The 14467-nt window shown below is 43.9% G+C and overlaps 1 protein-coding gene across 2 annotated transcripts in view; it reads right to left on the minus strand.

The window, feature by feature from the left end:
• Window positions 1-14467, minus strand: part of STK32B (serine/threonine kinase 32B) — a 405448-nt gene that overhangs the window by 301564 nt on the left and 89417 nt on the right. For both annotated transcript variants that reach the window (XM_024993631.2, XM_024993630.2), the window contains exon 2: window positions 1838-1893. In XM_024993631.2, the coding sequence (XP_024849399.1) occupies window positions 1838-1893 (56 nt within the window). The remainder of the gene's footprint in view (window positions 1-1837; window positions 1894-14467) is intronic.

The following is a 14467-nucleotide window of genomic DNA, read 5'->3' on the forward strand; positions in this document are numbered from 1 at the left end:
TTCATGTACTGTTGAAGCCTGGCTTGGAGAATTTTGAGCATTACTTTACTAGCGTGTGAGATGAGTGCAACTGTGTGGTAGTTTGAGCATTCTTTGGCATTGCCTTTCTTTGGGATTGGGATGAAAACTGACCTTTTCCAGTCCTGTGGCCACTGCTGAGTTTTTCAAATTTGCTGGCATATTGAGTGCAGCACTTTCACAGTATCATCTTTTAGAATTTGAAATAGCTCAACTGGAATTCCATCACCTACACTAGTTTTGTTTGTAGTGATGCTTCCTAAGGCATCAGGAAGCATCCATAAGCCTCTTATCCTTCTCCATCAGAGGGCAGACAGAATGAAAACCACAATTACAGAAAACTAACCAGTCTGATCACATGGACCACAGCCTTGTCTAACTCAATGAAACTATGAGCCATGACGTGTAAGGCCACCCAAGATGGACAGGTCATGGTGGAGAGTTCTGACAAAACGTGGTCCACTGGAGAAGGGAATGGCAAACCACTTCAGTATTCTTTCCATGAGAACCCCATGAACTGTATGAAAAGGCTTCACTGGTGAATATTACAAATGCCCAAAGGTTTAATACTTATATTTCTCAGACTCTTCCTAAAAATTGTGGAGGAGGGAACATTCTCAAACTCATTTTATAAGGTCAGCATTGCCCTGATGCCAAAACCAAACAAGGATCACACACAAACAAAAATTATAGGCCAATATACCTGATGAACATACCTGCAAAAAATCATCAACAAAGTATTAGCAAACTGAATTCAACAATATATTAAAAGGATCATGCACCCTGTTTAAGCGGGATTTACTGCAGGGCTGCAAGGATGATTCAACATCCACAAATCAATCAGCATGATATACCACATTAACAGAATGATGGCTAAAAATCACCTGATCATCTCAATAGAGGAAGAAAAAGCTTTTGACAAAATTCAACATTCATTTATGATAAAAACTCTCAACAGAGTGAGTATAAAAGAAACATATTTCAACATAATAAAAGGCCATGTATGACCAATCCACAACTACCATCATACTCAAGAGTGCAGAGCTGCAAGGTTTTCCTTTTAGATCAGGAACAAGACAAGAATGCCCATTCTTGCCACTTTTATTCAACACGGATTAAATCATGAGGATATTATGCCAAATGAAATAAACACGTTACAGAAAGACAAATACTGCATGATTCCATGTACATGTGGTATCTAAAATAGTCAAATTCATAGAAGCAAGACTGGAATGCTGGTTGCTAGGGGCTAAGGGGATGAGGGCATGGGGAATTACTATCTAAAGGGCATAAAGTTTCAGTTAAGCAGGATGAATAAGCTCTAGAGATCTACAGTACAGTGTTCTCTGTATAGCCAACAATAATACATATATTGTACGCTTAAAAATTTAAGCAAGTAGATCTCATGTTAAGTCTGCTTTCCACAATAACTTTTTAAATAAAATGCCTACACTGAAGGAAAAAGCTGCTGTTGGCCATCACATAAATTTGTGGTTTTTTCCCACTTTCCTTATTTAGATTCTCAAAGAAGAAATAGCATTAGCAACCTTGAAATAATTACCATTGTAATTCACCTAAAGCAGGGCAGCCGTGGTAATTTAATTTTCAGAATGAAATTACAGCGTATCCAAAGGAAACTATTCAGACTTCCTTTCACATTTCAAATTTGGCAAATTCAAATCTTTCTGTCAAACAGGAAATCCCCAGTGCCCAGCAATCAACACAAAAACAAACACACAAACATGCACATTAGTATAAATCCAGTGGTCAGAACTTTTATATTTTATGGATGAAATTTTTAAAAATCCACCATTCTTACCTTTCCAAAACTGCCTTTACCAATGGCCCGCAGAATCTGAAAATGGTCAAAGTTGACTGTAAAAGAAAAAAAAAAATGAACAAGTTAGATTTGTCAGTCCTTGTATTGATTCTTAAAATGTCTTCACCTGAATATCTAACCATTTATTTCCAATGGCTTCTGGTTTACTGCATCGTTTGCCATAACAGCACTCCACCCCTGAATGGCTGCTTTGTATATTCCACTCCCCCATCCCCAACACATATATTTGGCAATTAACACTTCCCCAGTGTATATAAAGGAGGAGAGACATCTTTTGGGCCAGAGGGAAGGGATAACAGAGAAAAACTTGGATACTTGGATTACCATATTCTTGCACCCTGTTCCCTTTGCCAAGATGACTTTACTTCTAGTCTCTGTCTTGCCACCAAGCACTATTACCTTACACATTCAGACATCAGCTCACCTGTCTCAGTGTCCAAGGAGCTAATCCTGCCTCCATTATGAAACCTCTGGACCACCAAGTGACATGATTACATCATAGTCTTTTCCTGCTAGGGTGTCTCACCTCTGGTATCATGAGCCAGAAGGAGGAGGACAATGATTTCAAACCCTGCACTGCCCTGTCTCCAACCCACTCCAGTATTCTTGCCTGGAGAATCCCATGGACAGAGGAGCCTGGCGGGCTCTATTCCGTAGGGTCACAAAGAGTCGGACGTGACTGAAGCAACTTAGCAAGCAAGCAAGCATTGCCCTGTCTCATGTCTCTCTTTCATCATGTTTCTTGATGGGGCTCCCCATTCTTGCTGTCTATTGCCTTATTCCAGTCTGGCTTATACCTCATCCCCACAGCACAACATCAACAAAGTATGGCCATACCACCCGAGCCAGTGGACGGTTTTCTGTGCCCATTTTACTTGGCCACTCTCTCCCTCTTGAAACATCTGCTTGTCTTCTGTGGAAGTACACCTTCTCAATACTCCATTTCATGCCTCAGTTCTTTTGCACATTCATCCTTTACCTCCCATCCATTAAATACTTGATTCCATCAAACCTCCATCCTACAGCCTTCCTCTCCTCACTGGCTCCAAGGGCTCTCATCATCACCTAATGGCCAATAACTTTCCAGGCTGTGTGTACAGATTGATGCCAACCCCACAGTGACTCCTGGGGGCTTCGGAGTTACCCTGAACCATTTCAAAGGATCCTAAACAAAACCTAGGAGAGAGTGTGGAGAAAAGGGATCCCTCCTACACTGTTGGTGGGAATGCAAATTGGTGCAGCCACTATGGAGGACAGTGTGGCGATTTTTCAAAAGACTAAAAATAGAGCTGCCATATGATCCATCAACTCCACCCTTGGGCATATATCCAGAAAAACTATATTCGAAAAGATACATGCACCCTAGAGTCCACAGCAGAACTATTTACAATGCCCAAGACATGGAAACAACCTAAACGTCCATCAACAAATGAATGGATAAAGAAGATATGGTACATATAGTATAATGAAATATTACTCAGCCATTTTAAAAAAGCAAAATAATTCCATTTGCAGCAACATGGATTGACCTTGAGGTCATAACACTAAGGGAAGTAAGTCAGACGAAGGAAGACAAATATCATACAATATTCACTTATGTGTATTCCCTTTGGGATTAACAGATACACACTACTATATATAAAATAGATAAACAACAGGACCTACTGTATTACACAGGGAACTATATTCAGTATCTTGTAATAACGTCTAATAGAAAAGAATATATATATATATACATACACACACACACACATATATATAGACTGGTGGTTGCCAAGGGGGAGGTAGGTGAGAGGGATGGATTTGGAGTTTGGGATTAGCAGATGCAAACTAGTGTAGAGAGGATGGATAAATGACCAGGCCTACTGTAGAGCACAGGAAACTATATTCAGTATCCTGTGATAAGCCATAATGGAAAAGAATGTGAAAAAGAATGTGTGTGCATATATATGGCTGAATATATAACTGAATCACTTTCCTATACACCCGAAACTAACACAATTTTGTAACTCAACCATTTGTCGTTGTTGTCACTAAGTCATGTCCAACTCTTTAGGGTCCCTTGGACTGCAGCATGCCGGGATATCTGTCCTCCACTATCCCTCCACTGTCCTCCACTATCTCCTGGAGTTTGTTCAAATTCATGTCCATTCAGTTGGGGATTCTATCTAACCACTGCATCCTCTGATAATCCTAAAGGAAATCAACCCTGAATATTCATTGGAAGGACTGATGCTGAAGCTGAAGCTCCAAATCAACCATGAAACTGAAAGTGAAGTCGCTCAGTTGTGTCCAACTCTTTGCAACCCCATGGATGGTAGCCTACCAGGCTCCCAGGTCCATGTGATTTTCCAGGCAAGAATACTGGAGTGGGCTACCATTTCCTTCTCCAGAGGATCTTCCCAACCCAGGGATTGAACCGAGGTCTCCTGCATTGTAGACAGATGCTTTACCATCTGAGCCACTGCTGCTGCTGCTGCTGCTAACTTGCTTCAGTCATGTCCAACTCTGTGTGACCCCATAGACGGCAGCCCACCAGGCTCCCCCGTTCCTGGGATTCTCCAGGCAAGAATACTGTAGTGGGTTGCCATTTCCTTCTCCAGTGCATGAAAGTGAAAAATCAAAGTGAAGTCGCTCAGTTGTGCCCGACTCTTAGAGACCTCATGGACTGCAGCCTACCAGGCTCCTCTGTCCATGGGATTTTCCAGGCAAGAGTCCTGGAGTGGGGTGCCATTGCCTTCTCCGATCTGAGCCACTGCTGCTGCTGCTAACTTGCTTCAGTCATGTCCAATTCTGTGCAACCCCACAGACGGCAGCCTACCAGGCTTCCCCGTCCCTGGGATTCTCCAGGCAAGAACACTGGAGTGGGTTGCCATTTCCTTCTCCAATGCATGAAAGTGAAAAGTGAAAGTGAAGTCACTCAGTCGTGTCCAACTCTTCGTGACCCCATGGATTGCAGCCTACCAGGCCCCCGTCCATGGGATTTTCCAGGCAAGAGTACTAGAGTGGGGTGCCATTGCCTTCTCCGATCTGAGCCACTAGGGACACCCAAATCAACCATACATCAATTTAAAAAGAAGAAGAAGAAAGAAAGCAGGCCTAGGTTGAGTGGTTCAACATTCATTTGACCTCATAAGCTCAAAGCCTGGAACTCATCCCTGAATCCTCTCTTTCTCAACTCCACACCTAATCCTGCACTAGGTGAGGTCTGTTTCACCTCTTCACTGTCTCTCTCATCTGTCTACTCTATGGTCACCCTCTGGTCTAACCCACAGCATTTCTTGTCTGGACAAACCACAGTGGTCTTCCAACATCCTCCCTCAGGAAGGGGGTCTTGCTCATCCTCTGCTTATACTCCTCCAAAACACCCCTCCATTGCTTTCAGGGAAAGGGGAAAATTCCTCCCCATGGCCAAGAGACTACACAGTTGGGTCCTGCCACTTCTGTTTCACGTCCCATCCCCATCCCCAAACCCACTGAGCTCCAGACACGAGAGCTTTCTTTCCATGCTCTGAGCAGCCATTCCCTGTGCCTTTAATGCTCTTTTCTGGGCCCTACACTTGTTAACTCTGCTTCCTCTTCATTCTTCCACATTCAGAGAAGGTTGCCCTCACCCTCCAGAGTCTGCTCTCCTTGTTATACAGTCTCACAGCATCCTGGGACTTTCCTCCAAAAGTCATCACTCTGTATTATTTTATTTTTTAAATGTATTTATTTGTGGGCTGCACCACACAGCTTGTGGGATCTCAGTTCCGGGACCAGGGATTGAACTTGGGCCACAGCAGTGAAATCCCTGAAAAAAGAAAAAGTAGAATAGGTAGACTGACTGACCTTTTTTTTTTTTTTTTTTTTAAGCCATGCTGCAGGGCATAAGGGCTTCCCTGGTGGCTCAGACAGTAAAGCATCTGTCTGCAATGCAGGAAACCCAGGTTCAGTCCCTGAGTTGGGAAGATCCTCTGGAGAAGGAAATGGCAGCCCACTCCAGTACTCTTGCCTGGAAAATTCCATGGATGGAGGAGCCTGGTAGGCTACAGTCCATGGGGTCACAAAGAGTCGGACATGACTGAGCGACTTCACTTTCGTGCTGCAGGGCATGCAAGATCTCAGTCTCAGCCAGGGATTGCACCCTCACTCCTTGCAGTGGAAGCTCAGAGTCTTTAACTACTAGGCCACCAAGGAAGTCCCATTGTGTATTACTTTACATGCATCTGATTAAGATCACTGATCTAGCATTAGACTCCAAGTTCCATGAGGTCAAAGGCCATGTTTGTTTTTCTACGGTGTCCCCACAGCTCGTAGGGCATTAGAACACAGTCATATTTAACAAATATTCATCAATTAAAGGGATAACTGAAAGCAGATCTCCACATTCATGGTGCCAAATGCAATCCCTAGTACATAATGAGTGTTCGGTAAATATTTCTGAATCAGATTGAATTACCGCCAGTTTCCAATAACTAGGAAAGACATGCTATTTACAAAAGATGAAGTGAACTGATTAGTTCACTACATTATGGGGGCAAGGATGGGGAGAGGTGAATGAATACAATTAGCTCCCTATGTATTCAACTTGATGCCATGGAAGATAATTATGTTGAATTGTGTCCCTGCCAAGCCAAAGTCAGAATTCAGTGTGCCATCTAACACCTAACGTGCTTAGTATAGAGAGACAAGGTTAACGGTTAACTTAGCAAAACCTGGGTTCTTTGACCTAGATTGGCTTCCTTTGTAAATAACTTGCCAGGAAAAGAAATTCTCTTATTTTTTCCTCTTCCCCACTCACCAGAGCTCAAGGGAAGAGAGAAAAGTGAGGAACTTGGCCTGCATGTGTGATGTGACTGGCAGTGAGTTCGGAAATGTACATATATTATCAAGTGCTCCCAAGGTCCCAGGAGGCATTTGCCACCTGCCCCCAATTAGCAATAAACATCCCCACTTCCCTGAAGGCTCCACACTGCTTTGTGCTGCCATGGGTGTGCTGTCATTTCACCTGCTTGCAAAGCCATTCCTCCAACACTCTTCATTTCAAGAAACACTCCTACCTGGCCTTTGACACATGGCACATGCTCATGAAAGAAAGAAAAGTGATTTGTTCTCCACTCCCAACAAATCACTTTCTTCTTCTTAGTGCAATCTCAGAACCTTCTGCAGACATCTGTCCAGGGATCAGGAAACCCCAGCCTCAAGTCAGACTGCTTAGGTCCATAACTCAACTCTGCCTAATGACCTCGGATGACTTAGCCTCTATGTGTCTCACTTACCCCATCTGTAAAATGGGACCAACAGTGCCTACCTTCCATAAGAGCACAGAATAGTGCCTGGCACACAGCAACTTCCCTACAAGACTTAGCTGTTCGTGTTGGGGATGAGGAACAATCCTTCTGCTCTGCTGGGTTCTTCCAGGAGGGATATTTCACTGAACATTTGTGGCCTCTGGCCCCATCAAAGGTGGTGGGAGTTGTCCAGCAGTAAACTGGAAAAGGGACTGCACCGGTGCATTTCTGCTTGCCCTGCGCTCTCTCTGGAATGGCTATCTTTGGGGAGTAAGCTTTCCCTCTGTTGCTTCTTGTCAGAAGCGTTTCAGAGCCAGGCACCATGTAGGGGAGGTCTACAGGGTACTGAGTCGATGCTGAACAGGTAGGTGAGCTTGGCTAATACTGGGCTTCAGAATCAGTGGGTCCTTGCTGCTGCCCTCCTGGGTCCCATTCCTCAATCCCACCTAGATCCCTTCTAGAGGTAAGGCTTGGTTCTCCACTGGCCTCCTCTTTTGTCTTGAAAATAAATGGAAGGAGCTTTAATTATTGAGCAACCCGGCAAATGCCTAAAACTACTGCTTCCCTGGTGGCTCAGACAGTAAAGAATCTGCCTGCAATGCAGGAGACTCAGGTTCAATCCCTGGGTCGGGAAGATCCCCTGGAGAAGGAAATGGCAACCCACTCCAGTATTCTTGCCTCGAGAATTCCATGGACAGAGGAGCCTGGCGGGCTACAGTCCAAGAGGTTGCAAAGTCCGAAATGACAAAGGGACTAACAGACTGCTTTAGTAATTAGCATTATAATATTGCAAATAAGCTCATTCATCCACATCCTCATGAAATGTGTACTCATGGGTGTTGCAGTGGGGATCTAACATAAGGTACAGGGCAAATAGGTATCTATTTCATGTTTATTTGCTTATTGGTCTAGATTGGATTTAAGTGATTGAGCATATGGCCTGGGTTTTCCATTTATTTGGCAACCCTCTGACCTGATATACATACACTTACATAAAAGTGACTCCATGTATACACAGTGAATAAGGGAAGGGTTACACTTGGCTGATAAGCAGATTGAAATGGTTGTAATCAGTGAGTCCCAAGCCAAAGATGGATCCTAGAAATCACATTCTCATCTAGGGCTGTTGGCCCAGAGCAAGAGAAGTTGGATGGTGGGTGTGAGAGGGGTGATGAGCGGGTTTCTCTGGGCGACCACCTTGTCCTGGTTTGCCCAGAACTTCCCTGGTCCTAGCACTGAAGGCCCTGCATCCCTGGGAACCCTGCAGTCCTGGGAAAACTGAAAGAGTTGACCTATAGGTTTCTAGATCATGAGCATTGCCAGAGTTGGCCAGGGGAATGGGAAGGTGAATTCCTGAAAAGCAGTGTCTGTTTGGACTTTCCAATACTTAGAAAGGACTGGAGTTTCCAAGGGTAACGCTGTAATAAGTGCACTGTGAAAGCAGAAGTAGATAGCACGTTGCCAGCCAGAGGCAAAGCCAAGAGGTGCCAGTGACCTCACCTAAAAACACAAGGGCAGGGACACCTGCCTGGAGGGCTGTCACATGGATGATGAAATGACACAGGAGCCATGAAGTAATGAGTTGCCTGCCCTGCCAGGCCCAACTCACCCTTTCTCTTTGACCAGGAAGCCTCAGGTATGTTAGGGAGCAGTGTGGCTAGCCCCAAGCAGTGAATCACAGTTCATCGAATCCAGTGAGTTCATCAAGATTCCCTGCTGCTGCTGCTGCTGCTGCTGCTAAGTCGCTTCAGTCGTGTCTGACTGTGCGATCCCATAGACAGCAGCCGACCAGGCTCCCCTGTCCCTGGGCTTCTCCAGGCAAGAATACTGGAGTGGGTTGCCATTTCCTTCTCCAATGCATGGAAGTGAAAAGTGAAAGTGAAGTCACTCAGTCGTGTCCAACTCCTAGCGATCCCATGGACTGCAGCCTACCAGGCTCCTCCGTCCATGGGATTTTCCAGGCGACAGTACTGGAGTGGGGTGCCATTGCCTTTTCCACAAGATTCCCTGGAGGCTTGTTAAGATAGATCATGGGTCCCCTTCTGAATTTCTGGGCAGGGGCCAGAGACATTGCATTTCCCAAGTTGAAAGTTCTCAGGTGATGCTGCCTGTCCACTGGACACCTCTGTTCCCCACGGTCCTAGACACTCATTTAGCGGACAGTGACTTCATGACATAGGTCCAGTCAATGAGATCTAAGCCTATTAACAGTGGTATTCCTGGAAAAGCATATTTTCCTGATGAAAAGGGACAGTTATAGCTGGAGTGGTTCTTGAACATGCCCACTCTTCCTCCATGAGTAAGGATATGATGTCTGGAGCTACAGCAGCCATCTTGTGACTATGAGACAACAAACACAAGAAGAAGACCAAGATATGGACACAGAAGCCACTCCATATTGTTGGGCCCCTGAAGCCATCCAAAGTCCTCCTACCTCTGGACTTATTATATTAGAAAAAATTACAAAACAGTCTTATTTGTTCAAGTCACTATGAATCAGATTTTCTACTACTAGAAGCCAGAAGCATTCTTCTCTAATATACAAAGACAGTCACACTAGTAGGAGCTTAGTAAATGCTATTTTATTGTTGAATTTCCAGCCTCATTGTGATTTTTCTGAATGGCAGAAGAATAATTGTTGTTTGGGGTATAACCAGAGGGGCCAATCTACCTGAATTTGAATTCTGGCTCCACCATGCACTGGCTGAGTGACCTTGGCAAAGTCACTTAACCTCTCTGTGTCTCAGTCTCTTCACTTACAAAATGAGTAAACTAAAATATCCATCTAAGGTTGTCATTGGCTTCTTCGCAGGTGGCGCAAGTGGTAAAGAATGTGGCTGTCAATGCAGGAGATGAAAGATATGCAAGTGTGATCCCTGCATTGGGAAGATCCCTTGGAGAAGGAAATAGCAACCCACTCCAGTATTCTTGCCTAGAAAATCCTTTGGACAGAGGAACCTGGTGGGCTACAGTCTGTGGGGTCACAAAGAGTCAGACACAACTAAGCACACACGCGCACACACACACACACACACACACACACACACACACACACTGGATTGTCATTAATATTGAATGAATCAATGGAGGTAAAGTATTTACAATAATGCTGGGTCAGAAGTAATGCCTATCAATATTAAGTATCATTATCATTATTATTCTGTATCACTAGTTTTCCCCCACTTTTCACCTTTATGACACAACACTAGTTTGATTAACTCATGACCAAACACTGCAGGGGTGATAAGCGAGAACTGTATTAGTGCCTATTAACTACTGATGGTAATAATCATGCTGAGTAAATTTGGTTGTTCTATCTTATGAGCCAGTGGGTTCTTTTCTCATTTCCATCAGACCAATTATTTCTAATTAATTTCATAGCACTCTTTCAACATGCAATATTCATGAAGAAGCTTATTCTGAGAGCCAAGTGTGAATTTTTTAAGATGGCTAGTTACTCTTTAAATAATCGCTAATGGTAAGTAAACCCCAAGCAATATCCTATAAAAATACATCAAGCAAAGACAGTGAGTAAATGTCCCCTTTTCTGTCTCCCTAAAAAGCTGAAACTCTGGAGTTCATTCCTTTTACCAGTGCACTTGGGCTGATCATGTATGTGTAGGAAATTTCACTCCCTATGTCAGTGATGATTTCTGACATCATTTTAAAAATTGGAAGATCTGGCAGAACAAGCTCTCTGATGTCCCTTGACAACAGGACAACAGTCTTCTCTGAGTCACCACTCTCCATGCCTGCCCAGTTCAGGCATCTCTGTTTCCTGCCTGATCCCATCAGTATTTGAGGTTTTGGTCACTGGACTGTACTAGAAAAGAACCTATCAGATGGGGGAGATGGTAAGGTGCAGAGGCTGAAGGGAGGGCTTGATGTTCCTCACTGCTAGTTTTAAACCTAAATCCACCATTTTTTGCCATTGTGAACCCAAGGAAATAAATTAACTTCCCCAGCCTCAATTTTCCCATCAGGAAAATGGGGGTACTGACACCTACCTCCCCAAGTCAGGGTGAGGGCCATAGGCAGTGAAAGCTGAAGGCTGATTCTATAAACGGAGGCCATCATGAACAGTATCAACTCAAACCCTACAGGAGCTGTGAACCCTGAGCCTGGCCACTTAGTATCTACAGTCTGTTTATTCATCTCTCAAATAGGGTCATCTTTCAGTTCAGTCACTCAGTCTTGTCCGACTCGTTGCAACCCCATGGACTGCAGCACACCAGGCTTCCCTTTCATCACCAACTCCCAAAGCTTGTTCAAACTCACATCCATCGAGTCAGTGATGCCATCCAACCATCTCATCCTCTGTTGTCCCCTTCCTTCTCCTGCCTTCAATCTTTCCCAGCATTAGGGTCTTTCCCAATGAGTCAGCTCTTCACACCAGGTGGCCAAAGTATTCGAGTTTCAGCTTCAGCATAAGTACTTCCAATGAATATTCAGGACTGATTTGCTTTAGGATGGATTGGCTGGATCTCCTTGCAGTCTGAGGGACTCTCATGAGTCTTCTCCAAAGAGTTCAAAAGCATCAATTCTTTGGTGCTCAGTTTTCTTTATAGTCCAACTCAGTTTTCTCTCATATCCTTACATGACTACTGGAAAAACCATCAGATCAGATCAGTCGCTCAGTCGTGTCCGACTATTTCGACCCCATGAATCACAGCACGCCAGGCCTCCCTGTCCATCACCAACTCCCAGAGTTCACCCAGACTCACGTCCATCGAGTCAGTGATGCCATCCAGCCATCTCATCCTCTGTCGTCCCCTTCTCTTCCTGCCCCCAATCCCTCCCAGGATCAGAGTCTTTTCCAATGAGTCAACTCTTCGCATGAGGTGGCCAAAGTACTGGAGTTTCAGCTTTAGCATCATTCCCTCCAAAGAAATCCCAGGGCTGATCTCCTTTAGAATGGACTGGTTGGATCTCCTTGCAGCCCAAGGGACTCTCAAGAGTCTTCTCCAACACCACAGTTCAAAAGCATCAATTCTTCGGCACTCAGCCTTCTTCACAGTCCAACTCTCACATCCATACATGACCACAGGAAAAACCATAGCCTTGACTAGACGAATCTTTGTTGGCAAAGTAATGTCTCTGCTTTTCAATATGCTATCTAGGTTGGTCATAACTTTCCTTCCAAGGAGTAAGCGTCTTTTAATTTCATGGCTGCAGTCACCATCTGCAGTGATTTTGGAGCCCAGAAAAATAAAGTCTGATACTGTTTCCACTGTTTCCCCATCTATTTCCCATGAAGTGATGGGAACAGATGCCATAATCTTCGTTTTCTCAATGTTGAACTTTAAGCCAACTTTTTCACTCTCCACTTTCACTTTCATCAAGAGGCTTTTGAGTTCCTCTTCACTTTCTGCCATAAGGGTGGTGTCATCTGCATATCTGAGGTTATTGATATTTCTCCTGGCAATCTTGATTCCAGCTTGTGTTTCTTCCAGTCCAGCATTTCATGATGTACTCTGCACATAAGTTAAATAAACAGGGTGACAATATACAGCCTTGACGTACTCCTTTTCCTATTTGGAACCAGTCTGTTGTTCCATGTCCAGTTCTAACTGTTGCTTCCTGACCTGCATACAAATTTCTCAAGAGTCAGGTCAGGTGGTCTGGTATTCCCATCTCTTTCAGAATTTTCCACAGTTTATTGTGATCTACACAGTCAAAGGCTTTGGCATAGTCAATACAGCAGAAATAGATGTTTTTCTGGAACTCTCTTGCTTTTGCCATGATCCAGTGGATGTTGGCAATTTGATCTCTGGTTCCTCTGCCTTTTCTAAAACCAGCTTGAACATCAGGAAGTTCACGGTTCACATATTGCTGAAGCCTGGCTTGGAGAATTTTGAGCATTACTTTACTAGCGTGTGAGATGAGTGCAATTGTGCGGTAGTTTGAGCATTCTTTGGCATTGCCTTTCTTTGGGATTGGAATGAAAACTGACCTTTTCCAGTCCTGTGACCACTGCTGAGTTTTCCAAATTTGCTGGCGTATTGAGTGCAGCACTTTCACAGCATCATCTTTCAGGATTTGGAATAGCTCAACTGGAATTCCATCACCTCCAATAGCTTTGTTCGTAGTGGTGCTTTCTAAGGCCCACTTGACTTCACATTCCAGGATGTCTGGCTCTAGGTCAGTGATCACACCATCGTGATTATCTGGGTCGTGAAGATCTTTTTTGTACAGTTCTTCTGTGTATTCTTGCCACCTCTTCTTAATATCTTCTGCTTCTGTTAGGTCCATACCATTTCTGTCCTTTATCAAGCCCATCTTTGCATGAAATGTTCCCTTGGTATCTCTGATTTTCTTGAAGAGATCTCTAGTCTTTCCCATTCTGTTGTTTTCCTCTATTTCTTTGCATTGATCACTGAAGAAGGCTTTCTTATCTCTTCTTGCTATTCTTTGGAACTCTGCATTCAGATGTTTATCTTTCTTTTCGCCTTTGTTTTTCACTTCTCTTCTTTTCACAGCTATTTGTAAGGCCTCCCTAGACAGCCATTTTGCTTTTTTGCATTTCTTTTCCATTGGGATGGTCTTGATCCCTGTCTCCTGTACAATGTCATGAACCTCTGTCCATGGTTCATCAGGCACTCTATCTATCAGATCTAGGCCCTTAAATCTATTTCTCACTTCCACTGTATAATCATAAGGGATTTGATTTAGGTCATACCTGAATGGTCTAGTGGTTTTCCCTACTTTCTTCAATTTAAGTCTGAATTTGGCAATAAGGAGTTCATGGTCTGAGCCAGTCAGCTCCTGGTCTTGTTTTTGCTGACTGTATAGAGCTTCTCCATCTTTGGCTGCAAAGAATATAATCAATCTGATTTCGATGTTGACCATCTGGTGATGTCCATGTATAGAGTCTTCTCTTGTGTTGTTGGAAGAGGGTGTTTGCTATGAGCAGTGCATTTTCTTGGCAAAACTCTATTAGTCTTTGCCCTGCTTCATTCCGTATTCCAAGGCCAAATTTGTCTGTTGCTCCAGATGTTTCTTGACTTGCTACTTTTGCATTCCAGTCCCCTGGAATGATGAAAAGGACATCTTTTTTGGATGTTAGTTCTAAAAGGTCTTGTAGGTCTTCATAGAACCGTTCAACTTCAGCTTCTTCAGCGTTACTGGTTGGGGCATAGACTTGGATTACTGTGATATTGAATGGTTTGCCTTGGAAATGAACAGAGATCATTCTGTCATTTTTGAGATTGCATCCAAGTACTGCATTTCAGACTCTTTTGTTGACCATGATGGCTACTCCATTTCTTCTGAGGGATTCCTGCCCGCAGTAGTAGATATAATGGTCATCTGAGTTAAATTCACCCATTCCAGTCCA

The sequence above is a fragment of the Bos taurus genome, chromosome 6 (assembly GCF_002263795.3).
Source record: "Bos taurus isolate L1 Dominette 01449 registration number 42190680 breed Hereford chromosome 6, ARS-UCD2.0, whole genome shotgun sequence".
In the NCBI taxonomy this organism is placed as follows: Eukaryota; Metazoa; Chordata; class Mammalia; order Artiodactyla; family Bovidae; genus Bos; species Bos taurus.